We start from the raw sequence: 21,377 nt of genomic DNA on the forward strand, positions 1-21,377 counted from the left end.
CCTTCTTGGCTGTGGAGTGTGCTGCCAGTCCATCCGTGGGTCATGTTTGTCTTCCACAGCCTCATCTACATTAGGTGAATGACCTAATTCTTCTGCCCACGTGATGGTGCCATGTCATAGTCTGGCACTGACGTTTCTCAGTGCTGGTTGTTGCATAAGATATCTGCCATGCTCTGAGGGGGGCACAGGTTAAAGGCTGAGTGCAGCCAGGAGCCAGCCTGAGGCCTGTCAGGACACCGGACATGCAGCTCCAGGTAAGTTGGCAGGTGAGGCAGCCAGGGAAAAGGTGTTAGGAGCAGTAGCCTGGGGAGCCGAAGGCCTGGGACCTCATGAGAGAGGTTAGTCTGCAGGGAATGTGCAGGGAAGCCTGAGGGGCAGGGACTAGGCTGTAAGGAAGTGACCTGGACTAGGTGGGCCTCCTTAGTTGCTCTTTTTCTTTGGCTGCTAGAAAACCCTTGATTCAGCATCTTTCACAAAAGACCAGGGTTCTGTGGAGCCTGGTGGTGCAAGCCTGTAATCCCAGGGACTCGGATGGCTGAGGCTGGAAGATTGCAAGTTCAAAGTCAGCCTTAGCAAGTTGGTGAGACCCTGCTAAAAACATAAAAATGTCTGGGGATGTGACTCCGTGGTTCAGCACATCTGGGTTCAATCCCTGGTGCAAAAAAAAAAAAAAAAAAAAAATCACAGTTTATCTTCATTGGGGTCCTAGTATGCTGCTGGCTGCCCTTGAGGCTGAGCTGCCAGGTGTCTGCCCTGCTGCTGGCCCTGAGCACCCACCCTGCACTGGGGAGACCACGCCCTTTGTGGAATGTGGCAGGTTTCAGGCTCTAATCATGTGATCTGCATTTAACAGGAAATTCTTGCCAGGCTTTCCTCTCAACCCTGAGGTGTGATGGAGACAGTCAAATTCCTTTCCTGCCAGAGAGGAGGGCCACCACTTCTCCAATAGTGGCCCCCAATCTACACTTAGCTCTCCTGGTCCTAGAGGGTGAGGTACATGAAGCCCCGAAGAGTACCTCCTTGTCCTTGGGCATCACTGCTGCCACTCCCACAAGATGTCAGGGGACTCCTGTGTGGCGGCTGGGAGGCCAAAACTGTATTGATATTGAGTGAATTAAACTGATGTCTCTGTGATGGGGGTCTGCCCTTGTGAGGTGTGCAGGACCCTTTCATAGTATGTTTCTGGATTCTAATTCTCTAGACTGTTTCTAGGTTTTTCCCTTTCATTGCTGTAATTTTCTCCATCTTACATTATTGCAGTCTTCATCCCAAATCCTATTAGGGCATCTAGCTCCTGCCCCAAAATACCTTTCCTCATTCCTTAAATTCTTAAAGAGGGGTCAAAGTTTTTTATGCACAGCTAAAGCTCAAGCTTTATGTGCACATATTCTTTGAGTACACCACACACTGCCTCACATACACCGCAGAATGAACGACTGAAGACAGGGAAGCGGGCAGGGTGACTTAAAGGGGAGCTGGGTGTGTACGGGGACCAGGTAGAGAAAGAATTCTGTGGAGGCATTGCAGCCCCTGTCCTTTGTTGCAGCAGCCATATGGTCTCTAAGCTCAGTCTACCACTGGGGATTGGTATTGGTGGTGGTGGTGACAATGGTAATGGATCAATGATGGTGCTGGTGAGGCGAGGGTGGACACATGGTGCAGTCACCTCAGGGTAGTCTGTGAATAGTTGGAAACAAAACCCACCTTTTCTCCTATGATACTCTGAACAGTCAATGCAGAACATTCCCGATCCAGACATGCCCCAACTACCACTTCTCCAACACCAGCAGGGCTCCCCGACAACTTGCTCACTTCTGACTCTAACCAGTTAGTACAGACCTCTGGATTAAGGCTGCAGTCCTGCAAGACTGCCCCCACCTTCAAACACGATTGCAAGTAGTAGCTTCCCTGGTTACCCACAATTTCTATCTGACCTGGCTACTAATCATTTATGAAAGGGTGTTACAAAGTTGAACAGCTGGATAAAGGGGTGCATACAGTAAGGTGTGAGTCCCCTCTGGGGCACCCCCTCCTGGAACCACCACACACTGGTCATTCTGGAAGTGCTCTGATACCACTTAACCTCTATACTATACTGAGATGATGGCAGAAGGCAGATTTAGACAATGGGACACCTGCAGTTTGGGTTGTTTTAATCAGTTCCCTAGGGTCTGCTTCCTTAAATGATGCTGCGCGGATTTCCTTTTGGGTACAAAATACCAACGTGTGTTCCCAGCCTGTTGTTCCATGGACAGGGATGGACAGTCGCTGTCACTGTGGTAAGTGCGTGTTTGGAGCTACCCTCATTCTCACCTTCCTGTGTGTGCAGGGAAGAGCCAAGGTGACCTGGAGCAGTCAGGAGACAGAAGGGCTGAGTGTGGGCTCCATGGGCTCTGGAGGCGTGAGGTGAGGCAAGGTGTTTGCCTTTGCAGAACCTGTTTCTGTGTGAAAAAAGATCCAAGGGATAATTTTGTTGAGCCTGCCTCAAGGGCATGCGCTGATGGTTGTGAAGATGCTGCAGTTGTGAAAGGTCTTTGGGAGGATCCAACGCTCCCACTTGAGTGTCTGGGGCCTCTTGACCAGTCAGCACCTGGCCGGCCAATAGTACCGGCCCAGGCTGATGGATGATAAAGAGAGGAGGGTGTGCAGAGGGAGCCAGGAGATCACAGTGGCCCATTCTGGACTGCAGGAGGCTGGGTGGCCTTGGAAGGGTCTGAAGACGCCCATCTACCAGCTCTGTCTCTTGTAGCAGGTTCTGGTGACCCAGTTGGACCCTGAGTACTTGAGAAAGAGCTCTGGGAATTGGGAATGGGGCCTGAGACTGAGAAATGAAGCCTGAAGTTTCCCCCAGCTTTGAGTTCAAGGTCCTATTCTGGCTCCACTTCAGCAGAACTGTCCTATCTTCCCACACCTCACCAGAATCCCTCCTTGACACACTCTGGGCAGGCCCTGTGAGTCCTCTCATCCCCTACCCGCTGCCTGGGCCTGTGAAGACTTGAACAGACACTGACAAGGTTTCTAACAGCGCAAGCCCCATCCCTAAGATTACTCCAGACTGACTAAGAGGACCTGCATGGGAAAGCTCAAGACCATCCCAGGAATTGACTGTTTCTTCTAGCCAACACTTGAAGGTGGGGTCCCCTGCTTTCCAGTGTATGTGGGAGAGCAGCAGCCTAACTTTGACAAGTATCGTTTCTAACCATTTGTCTCACATGGACCATCCACTGCCATCTGCTTTTTAAAGTTTTGCACTTCGCTGGCTTTACTGTGGCCAGCTCACCCCCTCCTCCTCCACGTTCTTCCTTTACAACACCAGCCGCTCTGTACAAACTCAGGTGAGGTTCAGTCCACACTGGACTTTTCCCTGCCACCATGGTGGGTACTAAGGTCTGTCCTCACCACTATAACTGGTGCTGACTTTGTCTCCACTCCCGCCCCAACTGCCCAGCCCCTCCTTTTTTCCTGTTTTGGGCAGGACCTGGTTTGTTATCTGACTGTGGGAATTATTTAATGCCCGACTTCTCACCTAGAGAAGCCCCTTGAGGCAGGGAGCAGGTTTTAGCCTTCTCTTAGTCCTGCATGTGATGAATGTATTCAGGACACATCAGAAAGGTTGACATGAATTTGGTGGGGTCCTGATTAGGGCCAGAGACAAAGACTCTGCAGTCTACCAGCAGACACAGCTGGCTCACTGCTCCACCACTGAGTGAATGAGGGGCAGCAGGTACCCTTGGTTCCACTCTTGGGAGTGATTGAACTGGGTTTTCTGGAACAAGAAAAGACAAGTGCTTTGGTTTGTGTGCTGGTTCTGCAAAGTTGGCCAGATTGCTTTCACTGTACTTTAATTTCTTCATCTATAAAATGGGACGACAGTAGTACTAACCTCCCACTTGTACTGTGTTAGGATTAACTGAGCTGAGTTAGGTAGCAGGCACGGAAGCCTGGTGCCCAGTACACCAGTTCAACACGTGTGACCTCTTAGTGGGTTCTGGAGGCCTTGTCACCTCCAGGCCTGTGCCTCCAGGTGACTTCTGCGTCTTTGTTCACTTGTGGACTCCTCTCTCTCATCAGTAATTATGTCCAACGTCTGGTAGCAGAGTTTATACCTTATTTGGTTTTCAATACTACTTGTATAGGAGGAATTGTTATATGCATTTAAAAATATTCTTTGTCTCTTTCTTTCTTTGGAGTTTTGTTGAAGGACTTCAGGTTAAAATAAGTATTAAAATTTGCAAAATCAAATGTTGATTTGTAAGAAGGTGAAGTCAAGGCTGGGGAGATATCTCAGTGATAGAGAAGAGGTGTTTTCCTGGCAGGCAAGAGGCTCGGGGCTGGATCTACAGCACCAGGAAAAATAAATAAATAAAGACACAAAGGATTAAGCAAAGGAGAGTCTAGGTTTCCATGAAAACTTCTTCTCACCCAATTCTTCTAGGATATATAGTCCACTTTCTGCTTGCAAATTTATTTCCAGAAAGGAGGGCTGGGGTTCATATCATCATTCTTTTTTTTAAATGTTGCACATACTTTTCTTGCTACTCCTTTTGTTTTGCTTTGTTAAAGTATGGGTTTTCTTTATTTAAACCACTTTGTCACTTGTCCTTTACCTTTGCTTCTATTATTCTTCATTTGTGCTTTTATGTTGAATAAAATTTCTGTATCTTTACTCTGTTCCTCTGATGCCTTAGAAACTATAGACTATGTTTCTAGTCTTTCAATATTTACCTCAGATTTTGAACATGTGGATTTGACTATACATTTTTCTAAAATTCTTCTGAGCCTCTATTTTTTCCCTAAACAAGGACCTAAACATGTTTCAGGCACACACTGAATACCAAGCCCACCTGTCTTACTATTGTTTCTAGGAACTTTAGTATGGCCTGAAAAAAAAAATAATGGAACTTCTTTTTATAGAAAATGGCAACTATGCACAATAGGAGAGAGAAGTGATGTTCGTGTCGCTGGTTTCAATGATTATGAACATTTTGCCAATCTTGTTCCACTCTGTTGAGCTTTTCTGCTCTGCTCCCCAGCAGGAGCATTTTAAAGCAAATCTATGGCATTATGATCATTTTACCCATGCACACTTTAGAATGAATTCTGACAGATAAAAAAACGTAACCACAATATCCATAAATATGCCTAAAAAGTAGAACACTTCTTCATAACACCCAATGCTTAACACGTATTCAAATATCCCTGACTTTATCAAGCATGTCTTTTCTGCACTCCTCTGCCCGAATCTGGATACCCAAAGGTGCGTTCTTGCATTTGGCTTGTACGTCTTTTAAGTTCTTTAGCATTAGGGGTTTTTTTTTTTTTTTTTCACATGCTGTATAAAATTATCACAAAATTCATTTTCACATTTCCACATGGTTTGCAAAATTCTTCTTTTGTGGGAGGTTTCTTGGAGGGAGGGTCTGTGCTCGCCTCTACCCCATCCCGGGGCACCCAGTTAAGAACCAGGTTTTATTTTGGACAAGATATTTCAATTTCAAGAAGCTGGGGGGAAACAATGCATAACTGAGATCACAAGAAAAAAGAATAAATCTCAAGGGGACAAAAACAAAGAGAACCTAAACCCAGACAAGCTGCTCTATGGCTGCCCTGAGGTGGACGGTGTAGAAACAGAAGGACATATAAATTTGCAGCTACCCAAGAGTCAGAGATGAGCCCCAGGACCCGTGGGAACTGGGGAGCTGAAACCAAGACATACCTACTACTGTGACGGGATTTTTTGTGTCCCTCCCAAATTCTTAGGTGGACTCCAAACCCTCCAGGTGTGGTATAAAGATGAGGGGTTTGGGGGAGGCCATTGGGTCCTGGGGGTTCTGCATCGTGAATGGATCAGTGCTCTTCAGAAAGAAGCCAGAGAGCTCTGCCTGGCCTCTTCCACAATTTGAAGGCACAGGAGGTGCCATCAAAGAACCAGGAAGCAGAACTTCGCCCACACCTGGATCTTGGACTTCCAGCCTCCAGAAATGTGAGAAATAAATGTTTGTAAAAATTGTGCCCTATATGCGTGATAAGAATTGTAATGCTTTCCACTGCTGTCGTGTAGTTAAAAAAGAAAAAAGAAAGAAAGAAATGTTTGTGTTTAAAGCCCCCCAGTCTATGGTATTTTACTACAGCAGCCTGAATGGACCAAGACATCTATTGCACTCTGAACCTTACCAAATATACTCTATACACATGTTTTAGGAGATTTTGTGTAAGAAGAGCAGAAACCCAAAGAGAAAATCCATAATAACAACACTCACATTTTAATCCATAATAACAACACTGCCCACATTTTAGTCACTTTCTTTCTCTATTTTTTTTTCTGATGCTGTCTATTAAACAGATGAGATCGATTTTGTGTCATTTTTTTTCATAACTTAAACTTTTAAATGTAGACACTTCCTATGTCATCACAAAGGCTTAATATTTATTTCTGACATTCATTTTCCCTCTATCCCCTTTAGACACCAAGACAACAGACTGATGGGACATTGACTCTTGGACAGAGAAAAACAAACCTGGACTTGGAGGTAAGGCCATCCCTCCTATCCAAGGAGGAGTCAACCAACTGCAGATTGAAACGTTTTTGTTTTTTTAATTCTACCGGTACCAAACATGTATAGACATTTTCTTGTCATTATTCCCAAACAATAGAATATAATAACCATTTTACATAGCATTTGCAGTATATTCATTCTTATAAGTAATCTAGAGATGATTTACATATACAGAAGGATATATGTAGGTTTTACACAAATTCTACACCATTTTACATAAGGGACTTGAATATCTGCAGATATTAGGATATACAGGGATCCTGGAACCCACCCTACGTGGACCCCAAGGGATGACCATAGTGTCCAACATCTGAAAAGTCATATTGTTTTAAGGAGATCTCAGCAGAAGCTTGGAGGCTGAGATGGGGACAGGTCTGAGCCCTGCAGCCCTCTGGAGAGAACTCTGACCCCATCTTGGGTTCTTTTACTCCGGCCCTTTAAGAAGAGCCTAGAACTCAGCCAAGACTATGGCTATGGTCTCTTGGGAACTGGGACAACAAAAGCACCTGAGATCTAGGGGTGTGTGGGGGCCTCCCCAGCTGGGGAAGGGCATGCGGAGGCCAATCAGGTAGAGCATGGCCTGGCGAGGGGACTCCTTCCCTCTCCTTCTAGTCCCTCCTGTCCCCATCCCCCCCTGTCCCACAGCTTGCTTCCTACTTCTGCCCCTTCTCGACAGCCTTCCCACCTCTGCCTGACTCTGCCTTATTATTTTTTTTTTTTACTCCTAGGGTCCCCAGGGAACAGCTGTTACTTGGGAAAATTTTTAGTTGGTTTTATTGAATTTTTAGTTAAAACAACTGCAATCAAAGATAATCAGATCCCATCAAGCTCCTAGATTTCCAGTTTTTGTTCCCTTTGTCACCTGCTCCTGTGCTACCTCTGGAACAATGCAAATGGCAGAGGCTTTGGGAGATACCCCTGTCTAGTCCCAAATTTTAAGATGGCACTTCAAGTGTCTTCCCTTTTAGCACAGCACATTTAACTTTCATTTAGATCCTTTAATGAATTTGCAGAGTTGTTTTAGGTGTGAGTTGGGTAAAGAACATATGATAATATTTTGCTTTTTGAGTACATTTTAATGTTTGATATAATTCTACTATCCCACCTATGGCTTGTCGAAAAAGCTTTGTCAGGTGTTACTTCTATGACCGATTTTTTAAAGAGATTTTTCATCCTGCCATTGTTATGTTTTTCTATATAGTTGAGGGTTGAGTTTATTAACAAACTTGCCTAACTTCTGCCAATTACTAGGAAAAAATAGAGCACTTACTGATTTGGGCATGGTTATATGCCCTTCTCTCCTGTCTACACTGTAGAATTATTTTGAGTTTCTGCCCCAATTTGTTATGATGAAAAATGCTTTTGTGTTTTTTACATCTATAGCCTTCTTTTTGAGATTTATGTGTGTATGCCATTTTGTTGCTGTGATTACATCAGTTCATCTGTTCCAAGTAAATCAAATGTTCATCATAGGCCTTGTCTCTCATGAGACTCAAGTCTGTGAGTCATTTATTTTTATTCATCTCTTGATTAGGCCTATGATTTTTAGTAGCTTTTCAGAAAGGATGATGAATGTCAAATCATAATTCAGAAATAATTAGGAAACAAACTCTATTATCTAGCTTTTCATTACTATAATGAAATGCCATAGGTAGGACCCTTTATAAAGAAAACAGATTTATATAGATCAAAGTTTAGGAGGTTGCAATCCCAAACATCATGATTCAGGTTCTGGTAAGAGTTCCCCCTTGGCTGTATCACACCATGATGGGAATGTGTGTGTCTCTCTCCCTCTTCTTATAGTCACTTGGGTTCAATTATAGGGGCTACACCCAAGTGATCTAATCTAATCTAATCTTAACTCTTCCAAAGGGTTCCACCTCTAAACGCCACCATCTGATTAAGTTTTCACCCTCTTAATACCATTAACATAAGATGTGGGACATTAAACTCCTATGTGAGTTTGGAGGAACAAGCCATATTCTGACCATAACACTGACTCACAAGAACATGGAAAAAAGAGACACTTGGTAGGTTCTAATCAATGAACTAAGGCCAAAATTGGGGAAGGGGAGCCATTTATGAATGAAAGAGGGGAGAGGTGAAGGGAGAGAAAGATGCCAGGCTAGGAAGAGAGAATTTTCTTTTTCTAATTGAGGTGAAGAACTAAAGGTTGTCAAAGAGGCCAGCCTGGGCAATCTATTCTCAAATAGAGGACTTTTCAGATATTTGCGATTTTACAAAAAGTCTGGAGAAGTGAACTGTGCAGGAACGTGTGCTCTCTGCAAATGGAGTGCAGGCCACATCCTGCAGCAGACACTCTATGAGAGATGACTTCCAGGGCCACCGCAGGTGGATAAGACCTCTCCACTGACGTCACAGTCTATAGAATTTCTGGTCTTCATATTTTCCTTTGAAATTCTACCGATATTATTCCCTTTTCTTCTGGCATGAGTTGCTAGGAAAATCTACAAGCTACTGATTTTTCCCCTTAATACTATGCCTAAATCATTGTATAGCTACAGTTTTTTCACAATCATGAGACAACCTTTTATTTAAAATTTATTTTAGTCATCAATAGACTTTATTGATTTATATGCGGTGCTGAGAATCGAACCCAGTGCCTCACACATGCAGGCAAGCGCTCTACCACTGAGCCACAACCCCAGCCCCCATGAAATAACCTTTTTAAAATCATAATCTGCCTCACTATTTTCTGGAACAACATTTTAATCTCTAGATTCATGTTTTGTTCTGTTTAAAGAAAATATTGTTGCCTTTTATTTTTGTCCTGTTCCAGAAATTTTCTTTCTCAGGTGTTTCAATTATTTCATTTATTAAATCTCCAGGCCTGTGCATCTCTATCTTTAATTGTTTTAATATCTTTGCCTTTTTCTTTGATTTTCATGTAGTTTTTCTATGTAAGTTTTTTTTTTTAATGTCTGGGAGTGACTTATTCACAAAAGACTTCTTATAATTAGATTTTTAAAGTTATATTAGTTTATGAAAATACCAAATTTAAATACCTAGTTTTCATTAAATTTTAAATTTTCATTAACAAATGTGATAATTTTGCTTACATATCTAATGTATTTCATGTAAAATGAGAACAACTATAGTTCAAGATTACAAAACAATTTTCACTTAAAACTTTGATTCTAGTTTCCCTCATATTTATCATTATTAGATATTTCAACTGCACTTAGAAATTTGATCTATTTTGTTTTCCCTTTTTAAATTGAAATCCTTATTGAGATGGTTGTAAAATCATGTGCAATTGTGAGAAATAATACAGAGAGATCTCATATATTCTTTACCCCGTCCCTCCAGTGGTAACATCTTGCAAGCTTTAAGATGATATCATGACCAAGATATTGATGTCAATACAATCTGCTAATCTTCAGATTTTTCCCATTCGACTTGTACTCGCGTATGTGTGCTTAGCCTGATAAGAGTGGATCTCATGTGTAGGTTCTTGTATGCACCACCACTGTGCAAGGCTGGAGCACAGGTTCCTCCTGTGTGACTCCTTTGTCATGCCTGCTCCCTCCTGCCTCTTCTCCCTGCATTGTCACGCCCCTCCCCCCCCCTCCCCTATTCCTAACCCTTGCAACCACTAACCTCTTCTCCATGTTTAAAATATTGCTCTTTCAAAAGTTTATATAGATAGACTAAGTAACATTTAGGATAGGATTTTTTTTTCCACTAAGTTGTCAAATATATATGTGCAAAGTTGTACATTGTATCTCCTTATTATCTGCTGCCTGCAGGGTCTGTAACAATAACCCCAGTTTTATTCCTCATAATACTAATTTGTGTCTTCTCTTTCCCCCACCATGTCAGTTTTATTGTGAGGGGTTTCTCAATTTCATTGATCTTTTCAATGAGCCAGCAAATCTGTGTTGATTTTCTCTGCTGTTTTGTTGATTTCTGCTCACTATGTATTTTCTTCCTCCTATTATCTTTGCTAAAGTCTAGGCTACCCATTCCGCTCCCTTCAGCCTTGAGTGGGAGGGGGGTCCTCGTCACTGTTGGGTCATGGTTACAGAGCTTCCTGGCTAGGTGGGGGAGAAGTGCTACACTGCTGCTGCTAGGGTGGCTTCCACTGACACCATGCGGGTGGGTGGCTTCTGATCAATGATAGAAGTCCTCCTGTCCAGTAGGCCTGATAGCACCCTCTGTTAGCACCATAGAGGGTGGAGGAACAGGTCTCTAGTAACTCTGCCTGGAGAGGATGACAGTCCCAGGTCCCAACTTGGCCCTCTCTAATGTCATGTTGGTGGGAAGGCGTGATGCTCGTGACACCAGCTGGGGGTGACAATCCAGGTTCCTCACTTGACCTTCCTTCCTGCAGGCAGAGGGGTATGGCTGTCATAGAGAAATCTTTTTCTCAAAGCTTTCTGTCTTGCTAGGCCACTCTTAGGTCTTTTGTTGAGGTCTTGTTTTGTGTGTGCTTTTTGGTCTGTGTCTGTTGGTGTTTCTGAGTTTCTGGCTTCTTGAATCTCCAGGCCTGGGGATTTGAGGTACAAAGAAAATTCAGGAAACTTATCTCGTTATCTTTCTTTGGCTCCCAAGGCCCTGACTGGCAGGCTCTCTTCTCTCTATCTTTGAGATCTGGCTAAGCTTCTTTGATATTTAGTGTCCAGGCTCTTCAGTTGTTTTGGGGGAAGAACAGAGAGAAGTATGTCTGCTCCATCTTCTCAGAAGTTCTCATTTTCTTTAAACAAATAACCCACCCAGCAGACCACGAAGCAAATGTGCTGATTTTAAACAACTCTTACAGATCTTAAAATATCGTAAGATTGGTTCTCTTACAAATCTGGTCAACTTTTCTTACATCTGCCCATTTAGAAGAACAAGGCCAAGATACATTTCATTTTTAAAATTGGAATCACTGCCCACAGTGCCTGAAAGATTCTAAGCACGCCAAAGCCATGAAAAGATTATGAGGACTTTAAATAACAAACATAAACTGAATATTCTTAAATTTAACCTTCCTGGCATTCAAAAAGACACTTCAATGTGAAGAGGAGTTTGTCAGTGCCCTTAGCATCTTCTCAGACCCGTCAAGGTTGCCAGAGCCAGGAGAAGTGAGTCTGGGACACCCCTGCCCAAGGCAAGGGAGGTTGTCCCAGGTTGCTACTCAGAGTTGCTAAGGCAGCAGGGGACTCCAGGTCCATCCCTTGAGATGTGACCACTTGCAACCCCAGGTCACATGCTGACATTCCTTCCATCATTTTTTGATCATGCTTCCCAATTGGGCTGAAACCCTGCTCCTCACCCCCAGCTTCTCCCACTGACAGCTTCATGTAGTTTAATCAAGTTCCTGACTTCTATGTATGGCTACAGGTCACAGTGTCAAGAGGCTTCTGATGACATTCTAGAGATGGAGAGTCTTAATCTTGGGGTGTCTAATAGCAGGGGCATGGCAGCAAGGTGAGAGGTGGGTTTTGAGGCTAACTCTGCACTCCACAGTCAGGTACCCCTGGGCTAACTTGGTGCAACCTCCTGCTCTGTGGGTGACAGCTATCACCTAAAGGGATTCCACCCCAAGTTAGATGAGTGTGGTTTGTGCAGCTGTTACTTGTGCAAACAGCAGTTACTGTCATTTAACTCCACCACAAGATGTGTTTTCAGTGTCAACTCCAGTTGGATGCACACGATGAGGTCTTCGACATCTCTCCACAGCTCTCAGGGGTACCTTCCATCCTTTTTCATGGAAGTTGGATGCCAGACTTTCTTTTTCTTCCTGGAGGATTATGAAGCAGTTATTAACTGAAAATTTCTTCTGCTTTTTCATCAGAATTGTCCAAGATGCTCTTATCCTCCACCTTTTTCTGTTGGGCTCTTGTTGTAGAAATTCCACAGATCCTTTGTGCTGCTTCTTGTTGTTTGCTCACCTTTGAATGGTCCCCAAAAGACATTCACCTGCTATTTGCCCCCAAATTGTGTGCACAGATGCACTTTGATCCTTTTACCTATCAACCTAGGCATCCCTAGATGACCTCTCCCCTGGAGGAGCCTGGACACTGGTATTACCCATTCAGCCTCTCAGTTTCCTGAAGTATTGTGTTACAGAAATGGGGGGTCATGGGCAGCCCTCCTCTGAGGACTTTGTTTCTACTTAGACACTTGGAATTTGTTGAACACCTCTGCAGTGGGCCAGCTCTAAAGAGGTGGGCGTGGCTTGATTCCCCGAGTTGACGGGGGACGGGCCAGGGTGGGGGAGCGGTGGGTGGTGTTGTTTCTCCACTAGGGGGAGAAAAAGACCATTTTGCTGAGAAAGTTAGGCCTTTGATTTCTGAGTCGGGCTGGACCTTTTCGCTAGGTCCTACTTGGTCTCTAGCAGCCAGGTGGGCTTGTTTCTCAGCTTCATACCTGCAGTCAAGGAAGCCTGGTCAGATACAAGGATGGCATCTTGCCGTCTGTTCCCACTTCCGTGGAGCCAGCTTAGAGCTGGTGAGGCTGGGGGCAGTCAGAAGGCAGATGGTGTCCCTGTTCTTTCTTTGTCCCCGGTGCTGGAGGACCCTAGGTTGGACACTTCAGAAAGAATACTTGTAATTTCTCTCTGCACTTATTTGTCTTGGCTCAAGTTTTTAATCCTCCTTGATAGATATCAGGAAATTCAGCTTTTATAAATATGGCAACACTGTCTCTTTTAGAAATACTTAGGGAAAAATTGTGAAACCAAAATGCATTTTATTTTTCTCCATTTCTCCACACTCACGTCTCCTTTCCCAGTTGGCCTTTGCAGGGACAGCCCTCCCTCACCATCCTGCCTATACTTGACTGCAGGGCCCACCCGGGGTATCCCACCCATGGACCCCAGTTGGCTCTTAACTCAGGACCCTGCTTTGCTCTGAGCGGCTCTGGATTTCTGGATTCAGGGTGACCAGGTATTTACATTTTAACACTTCTCAGAGGTCAGGATTCCAACCCTGGTCTCCTACAGGATAACAGTCCACCCCACAGACTGATAGCAAGAATTTGATCAAGGTGGGCACAGGAATGACTTCTGGATGCAGCAGGGCAACATAAGTCGACCTGCAAATCATGCGAGTGATGGCCCCGCCCAATTACCCACAAGGCAAGCACAAATACCTGGTGCTCAGGAGCGGCTCCCTCTTTATTCTTGTTAGTTCCCTGTGGAGGGAAACCTAAAATCCGAAAAACCTAGTGCTGCCTATCTAGGGTACAGTAGCCTCTCAAAAGTGTCTGCTTAATTGATTCTAGAAGATAGTTACGGGGGGAAATACAGAACAGATTTTGCAATCAGACCCACCTTTGCTCAAAGCAAGATTCTAGAATTCACTACCAATGCAACTTTCTTTGTATGCGGTGCTGAGGATCAAACCCGGGCCGCACGCATGCCAGGCAAGCATGCTACCGCTTGAGCCACATCCCCAGCCCTACCAGTGCAACTTTGGACAAGTCATTTCACCTTTGTGCGCCTAGGTTTTCCAGTGAATATATTACCTAGTCGCGTCCTTTGGAAGAAGACGGTGAAGTCTGTGTTAGTCGCAGGGGTGTCCCTGCCTCCATAGGTGACAAGAACAGGCCCCTTTGCTGCTCCTGCGATTCGTCCCCCCGGCCGCGCGGTGGCGCTGCGGCTCCGGGGAGGCCTGGGGCTTTAGCAGGCGAGCGGGGGCGCGCATGCCCCTGTGGACCCTGACAGCAGCGGCTTCGCGCAGGGCGGCCTTGGTGAGTGCTGCGGTTCTGGGGGCGCACGCCCGCGTCCGCTGGCTCCGGGGTGGGGAGGACAACTTGGAGGCGTGGAGCAGGCCCGGGGCAGCCCCTGCGGGCGGCGCGCGTGAGCCGGAGCCAGCGAGCGCAGCGCGGGATGCTAGGCCAGCGCTCGCCGGGAGACCCTGCCTATCCACCGACGCGGGGGAGACCCGGCACAGCAATCCTCTGCCTCCGAGCCTGACTCCTCAATTGCTAAAAAAAGACACCCTGGGCCCGAAAGCATCTGAGACCTTTTGGGCACCGACATTTCGGGGTCGTGGGCGGGCCCAGGTCCTGAGCTCTGATCCCCGGCCCTGTCTGTCACCCTACAGGCTCTCTCATCAGTCACCCTGGCCCTTCTCTGCTTGGACGGTGTTTTCCTCTCCTCGGCGGAGAATGACTTTGTCCACCAGGTCCAGGAGGAACTGGACCGTTTCCTGCTGCAGAAGCAGCTGTCAAAGTATGTGGGGGATGTGAGGGGGTCCTTTGATGCTAGGAAGGGCAGGGTTTGTCCCCTACTCTGGATGCAGCACCCATGTAACTGGCTGGCAGCTTGCCCTGGCCTTTTGTCCTAATATATTGGCCCTTGGCCTCTTCCAGCCGCATCTTTCCATTGTGATTCTGAGCATCACCCCAAGACTAAAGGGGCCTGCTCAAGAATGAGGGTGGGACCAGTAACTCCCTGTGGGTACCTGTGTTCAGGTCCTTTGCATCCTGCCTGGGGCCTATTGAGGCAGAAGGAGCCTGGTATTAAGCCACCGTTACCCTGGGAGTGGACCTGGTAGGAGTCAGGTCCCAGAAGCACCTGCTCAAGACTTCTTCTGTTCCCTTCCTAGGGTTCTTCTTTTCCCCCCAGTCTCCAGCCGCCTGCGGTATCTGATCCATAGAACAACAGAGAATTTTGATCTCTTGAGCAGTTTCTCTGTTGGGGAGGGCTGGAAGAGGAGGACAGTGATCTGTCACCAGGACATCAGGTGTGTATCCTACTGCCTTAGAGGGTCCCCAGCAGTCAGTTCCTGGCCAGTCCCTGGGAGGGTGGTGTTTGGCAGGATCCAGGGCTGGGTGTAGGCCCCCCATACCTAGTCCTAAGATAGTACTGCCTTTGGTTTCAGCAGTTGACATGCTTTACTTGTGTAACTCACTTGGCAAATTCAATTTTTCATTTGGGCCAGATGAGATAAAGAACAATGTAAATAGTGAGGAGGGGTCTGCCCCTCTTCTTGGTGAGCATGGGCCCCAGAGAGACCATGGCACAGGAAGCACCTGCCAGGCTGCTAGTCATCTCTATTCCCATGCACATCTCACAGGATGAGCATCTTATCATTGTGACTCTAATCCTAGTGTTTAAAGTTATGTGCTTTTCTAATAACGTAATTCCTAAAAGCAAGTATTTGCCTTATGCACTGTGTAACCAAACATTCAGCCATCTTTGATGTAAAGAGTAGTACTGAGGGCAAGCCGGCTGCTTTGGACTAGTGAGAGATGGCATTCTGCCTCCACCATGTTCTTCACAAGGGATTTTTAAGGGTCAGTTTGGTCTGGGTGGCTCAAGTCAGCCATTTTCCTGTGGGCCCCAATATTCTTTGATCATTTCCTCCTGTTCCTGCTCTAGGATACCAAGTTCAGATGATCCCTCTGGCCCTTGCCACACTCCTGCCTCCCACACCAGAAAGTACCCTGGTCCTCGGCCCACCCCCAGCCAGGCAGTGGCTGCTGGTTCCCGGGGTGCACGGGCTCGCCGATGGCATCGAGGACGCAAGCCGGACCAGCCTTTGTATGTGCCCCGGGTGCGGCGCAGGCAAGAAGAATGGGCAGCTCCCTGTACCCCAGTGGTCAAGGAAGAGACCCCAGCTGGTGGGGTCTCTGAAAAGCCTGGAGATGCTGGTGCTGGGGACCCTGATACCCATCAGGGACTCACCATGTTGATGACTCAGGGAACAGAGCACCTGAAGGACCCAGGCCAAAGTTGTGAGAAGGAGCCACTGCCGGAGCCAGTTGGCACTGAGCCCCCAGGACCCGAGAGTCCATCAGGGAAGGGATGCGGGGTGGAGGCTGCCACACAGCTTGGGTCCAGCCTGCAGCCGGCCCTGGAAGAGGGGAATGGGAGTCAACTGGAGCAGAACCCAGTGGATGAGGAGGAGGAGGAGGAGGAAGAGGAGGAGGAGGAGGTGGAAGCCGAGGAGGAGGAGGAGCCTGGCAGCTGCTCTGAGGAAGATTGCAGTGAGCTGCTGCGGGAGGTGATGAGGCTCTTGAGCCCAGAAAAGGGAGGGCGGCAGTGAGGTGGGTGTGGCTGCAGGTGGATGGGGACAAAGGGTCATGGGGTGGAGGGCTGGGGATGTGTGGGTGGCTCAGGCCTGGGTGTGGGGTGATAGGGAGCATGGGGGTGGAGGTGTGCATTTAGATCCCAGCTCAACCGTTTAGGAGCTAGTAGATGCCAGGCTTGTCGTTTTGCTTTTCTAAGTCTGTTTCCTCATCTGAGAAAATAAAAAGGAATAGATTTGCAAGGTCCCAGACAGAAAGTGCAAGTGCTTTTCATGCACTACAGAGAATCACTCTTCTACCTGGAGCTTTGTCTTCAAATCATATTTCCTTGGAACCATGTTTCTGTCCCTGAGGTGGGCCGTGGGGCTGGTTGGTAGGATGGGCATACTGGATTGCTATTTTGAACCTGAAGAATGCAGACTGAAAGGAGTCGCTTACATATCACATCATTAATAAGGGAATGAAAGATCCTGGACTTTCCCAGCTCTGTCTCTTACTAACTGCAACTTTGGGCAAAACTTCTTAACTCTTTGCCCCTCAGTTTCCCCATCTGTAAAGGGGGTGTATAGAAGGTACTTTTCAGGCTTATGTGAAATGTAATGTGTGCAGGTTCCAGTTCCCAGTGGGGACTCCATCAAACCGAGTGCACACCCTAAAACTCCTGAGTCCTGAGTGGCCCATCCCACTCTGAGATCATGTTATCATTCTCAGACTCTTGCCAGCAGGGATCCCTCCTTCCAGCAGAACTGTCAAGGGTGGTTTTAAAACTGGTTGTTTGGGTCCCTGTGTGTCTGAGCTCCCCTTGCCAAAAAGTCCGATTGCTCCTAGATCACAGACAAGCTGACTGAGAAGGAGATCCAGATCGAGAAGGTCCACCTGGACACGTCCTCCTTCGCAGAGGAGCTGCCTGGGAAGGAATTTGCCCACGTGGTGGAGATCTATGACTTTGAGCCAGCGCTCAAGACTGAGGACCTGATGGCGACATTCTCTGAGTTCCAGTGAGTGCCAGCAGGTGGCAGGGAAGGCATGGTATTGCCTTCTGGAGAGGAGCTGGGACAGCCCTTTGTTGTCTGCCCCCGTCCCCCAAGTACCTAATTCTGCAGGAAGAAAGACAGAAGGTGGGCATGTTGTCTTGGCTCCTGCTCCCCGGCAGGTCAACCTGGCTGTGGCTGGGGAAAGGGACAAGGGAGAGCAGGGGTTTTGGTTATAGGCTCGGCTGCTGATACTGGGAGGCCATCAGTCCCTCAGGATGTAGCAGCCCTTCAACTGGCCAAGGGTCATCTTAGTGTGGGAACTCTTTTGGGGGAACTGGCTCAGGATGCTCTTACGGGGGCCAGAGGGATTCATCAGAGGGGACTTCACAGTTACCCTGATTTCCCTTGGATTCAACCTCCCGACTTCTGTCTTCTCCTCTCTTTTCCTTCTCCTCTTCCTTTCTTCACTTCTCTTTTCCTGTGGGGGCCTTTTAAAAGCCCTTTCCTGCTGGGTCCTTCCTCTGTCTCTCACACGTCTTCCCTTGCTCTCTCAGCCTGAGCTGGAGGGGCAGCCCAGAGGGGCATGGTTGCTCTTATCCGTCCCTGTTGGTGTGGCCAGATGCGGCCACCAGTGACCTCCTTAGCTGCATGGGCAGTGCACCAGAGGTGCTGGGACGGCTGCTTTCTGTCTTTCCCAGGCACAGACCTGTGGTGCCTTCCTGAGCAATAGGAAGAATGCTGGCTGAGAGTGCCTGGACCTGCTTGTTTCAGGTCCTGCTTCCCTGACCACCATGGAGGCCTTTAGCCTCCAGCCTTGGGGCCCACCCCCAGCCCGGCCATGATGGTGCCTACAGGGAATCCCCCTTCACCCTTGGCCTTGTGCTGTAGGAGCTCTTCAGATCCTGGCTCCTTCGGTGCTAGACCCTGGGACCTGCTTAATGGATTTATAGGGTGGTATTTGTCTCTCTGAAGCTGACCACATGCTCTTGAGAGAAAGCTTGCTGCAGTTGGTGTTTTGAGGTCCCAGTGCTCGAAGATCAGGTGGGAGGGAACTTTCCTATGGCATCCAGTGGGAAAGGGCTTGGCCGCTGACTTCTGTAACCTCCTGTGCCTTCTTCCCACACAGGGAGAAGGGGTTCAAGATTCAGTGGGTGGATGACACTCACGCACTTGGCATCTTTCCTTGCCTGGCCTCAGGTAAGGTGGCTTCGTGTTGGGCTCAGTCCCCTCTCTGACCAGAGGGAGGGCCACCCATGTCCAGGTGCAGGCCACGCCAAGCCAGGGGCCTGTGTGGTTCTGCTCCCAGCACTAGCTAGAGCTCTGGGCTCTGTCACAAATAGCCTGGGTAGGCAGGCCATGTCCCAGCCTTAGTCTCCTCATCTGTAAAGCAGCAGAAGGCAAGGACCTGTCTTCCCACTGTGTCCTGTGGGAAGGTGCTCTGAGGTGGAGCATGACCGGGACAAGGAGGGCAAGTGTCCCTGGGGGGTTTTAAGTGGTGAAATGATAGTCTGATCTCAGCTCTGGGGCTTTCAAAGGCAGAGTCTGCCTCACCCAATGTGAGAGTTACAGCCTCGCTGTTGTGGCTCCTGCCTGTGGGCTGAGGGCATACCTAGAGCCCAGGTAGTCACTCCCATGCAGATCTGCAGGGCTCTGGAGCATGAGGTGAACTGGGGCTGTTGTCTCTCATCCAGCCAGAGTGGTGGCAGAGCAGTCCTGCCCAAGCCGGAGCTGGGTGCTCAAAGCTGCTGTGCACTCCTGGGCCCCAGGGATCTCATGCAGCAGGAGGGGATTTCTCCAGATTCACTCTTTCCCCAGCTGCTGATGCCCTGACCAAGGAGTTCCCTCTGCTCAAGATCCGGCCTCTCACACAGGGAACCAAGCAGTCCAAGCTCAAAGCCTTGCAAAGGCCAAGTAAGAACACACTGTCCCTGGATGGGGGGGTGGGGGGGCTGTGCACATGTGTGTTTGGTTTGGGGGTGAGGAGCAGGCCTTCTCTCTCTGTTCTCCTCTTTCAGTTCCCTGCTCTTTAGGGGTATAGCAGCCCATGGAACCTTGATCCTGCCCCAGGGGGCCTGGGAGCCCAGGGCAGTAGCCCTGAGAGCATGGAATCTGCCATGCTCAGCAGGGTTTGCCCTTGCCTTCACAGCCTCTTCTGAGCATTACTCCAGGGGAAGCTTGGTCTTCCTTTCAGAGAGCCATGGAAAGCACACCTTGCAGGGATGAAAAGTATTTGGGCTTTGGGGTCAGCCCTGAGTGAGACCCTGGCTCTGTCACTCATTCTGGTTGACCTTGAGCAAATCACCTTGAGTTTCTTCCTCTGTAAAATAAGCAGATTGTATGTGATAGACTGGAGGCTTGGATCGAGGAACACAAAGACCTGCTTAGAGCCAAGAGGGGCATACTGAAAGTGCCAAATAAATGTTACTTCCTGCCATTTTCTCTTTGAGAACACACGGGTAGGGATTTTAGATGCCAGTTTCCCATGACTGCAAAGTAGTGGCCTACAAAGCAGGCCTAGGGGGAAGACCAGCCGGGGCCATCTGTGTTGAGGAAGGTGATGTGGTCTTTGTCTCAGATTTCTTGGGAACAATAAATATCCTGTCTCCACCAGACATCCCATCCTGACTTGATTTCTCACCCAAAGGCCCTACAAAGCAGGGAGGTGGACAGGATTAACTGCTCTAATCCCCACTGGTGGCCAAGAGATGAGAGGTTTGGGTCAGGATTCTACAGGGACCCTGGAACACGGAGGCCTGGAGACTTGGCCAGCTCCTCTCACAAGCAGGAGGGCTTCTGTGGGCACAGCTGGGCCTCTGGCCCCACACATGTAACTAGATGTCAGCTTCGTGCTTTGTTGCTGGGAGAAGCAGCCAGTCTTGATCCCAGGTACCCCCACTGGGTGGGGCCTTCCTTTCAGAGCTCTTGCGTCTGGTGAAGGAAAGGCCACAGACGGATGCTGCGGTGGCCCGAAGGCTGGTGTCCCGGGCCCTGGGCCTCCAACACAGAAAGAAAGAGCGGCCTGCTGTCCCCAGTCCCCTGCCGCCCTGAGGCCCCAGCTCCTAACACCACAAGCCTTTACAGATGCCGGGACAGCTCTGTGCCACCGTTGGAGCTTCACTGTGGGGTGGTCGGCTTTAATTTGGTCTAGTTCCACAAATTGAGGGAAAAAAGAAATAAAAGCTTTTTAGTTCTAATGTTTGCTTTGAAATGTGATTGTCTGCGGCAGGACACTAGGGGGTGCTGTGCCATCTGCAGTCCCATCTATGCTATGGGCCTATGGCTTTTGAAGGCCAGCTCACCCTAGGAGGCCTGGAGGATCACATCTGGGCCTTGGGGGACATTTGCAAAGTCTACCCTACATGGGAGGTAAGTTGCTCCTGCTCCGTGCCATCTGCCCAGCACCCTCTAGTAGGTCAGGTATGCCAGCCGGCGATCCTTTGTTGTAGAGCAGCTGAATCAAGGTGATACTCAGGTCCAAGGCTCTGGCTGGGCTCGTCCCCGTGCTACATGGTAGTGTTACAACAGGCTCTTTGCAGAAAGAAACACTAACAGAGCCAAGAGGTGAGATCTTAATGCATCCGAGATTGCTTCCCTTGCAGGAACAGATGCAAGGGTGTTCTGGCACAGGCCCAGTGCCCTCGTCTCTTCTGGCTTGGGTGAGAGTTGGTGCTGTAGGGTCCTTGCCTGAAGCTTTGGTGTCACTGTGGACCTGATTTGCTGGGCCCTAGCACACCCTTTACATTTGGGAGCCCCCTAACTGTGGCTGTGTTATTCACCCCACTGCCACAGGAAAGGGCTCAGGCGCCTGCTCTGCTGATGCACATGCTCTCTACCAGCTTTGGGAAGCTGCCTGTGACTT

General features: G+C 48.1%; 1 protein-coding gene across 4 annotated transcripts; it reads left to right on the forward strand.

Annotated features, from left to right (window-relative positions):
* Positions 1–190: 190 nt before the first annotated feature.
* Positions 191–20,712, forward strand: R3hcc1 (R3H domain and coiled-coil containing 1). Of its 4 annotated transcripts, XM_046447694.2 has the most exons (10): positions 6,465–6,530; positions 13,312–13,453; positions 14,013–14,258; positions 14,615–14,742; positions 15,119–15,256; positions 15,895–16,519; positions 17,373–17,542; positions 18,645–18,715; positions 19,334–19,429; positions 20,436–20,712. In XM_046447694.2, the coding sequence occupies exons 3-10, from the start codon at positions 14,211–14,213 to the stop codon at positions 20,564–20,566; spliced, it is 1,407 nt and encodes a 468-aa protein (XP_046303650.1). In that variant the 5' UTR covers positions 6,465–6,530; positions 13,312–13,453; positions 14,013–14,210; the 3' UTR covers positions 20,567–20,712. The 4 variants fall into 4 exon arrangements, with proteins under 4 accessions (XP_046303649.1, XP_046303647.1, XP_046303646.1 ...); XM_046447693.2 differs by lacking the exons at positions 13,312–13,453; positions 14,013–14,258 and adding an exon at positions 191–254; XM_046447691.1 differs by lacking the exons at positions 13,312–13,453; positions 14,013–14,258 and adding an exon at positions 2,172–2,279.
* Positions 20,713–21,377: the final 665 nt, after the last annotated feature.

The sequence above is a fragment of the Marmota monax genome, unplaced genomic scaffold (assembly GCF_021218885.2).
Source record: "Marmota monax isolate L192 unplaced genomic scaffold, Marmota_monax_Labrador192_F-V1.1 WCK01_AAM20220418_F8-fsc00040, whole genome shotgun sequence".
Classification (NCBI taxonomy): Eukaryota; Metazoa; Chordata; class Mammalia; order Rodentia; family Sciuridae; genus Marmota; species Marmota monax.

Bases quoted from the DNA above. Each gene is read 5' to 3' on its own strand.
- R3hcc1 (XM_046447690.2), top strand. From the start codon at position 5,843: ATGGATCAGTGCTCTTCAGAAAGAAGCCAGAGAGCTCTGCCTGGCCTC. The intron at 14,743-15,118 runs GTATGTGGGGGA...TTCCCTTCCTAG, and splicing joins CTGCAGAAGCAGCTGTCAAA to GGTTCTTCTTTTCCCCCCAG. The intron at 18,716-19,333 runs GTAAGGTGGCTT...CTCTTTCCCCAG, and splicing joins CTTTCCTTGCCTGGCCTCAG to CTGCTGATGCCCTGACCAAG.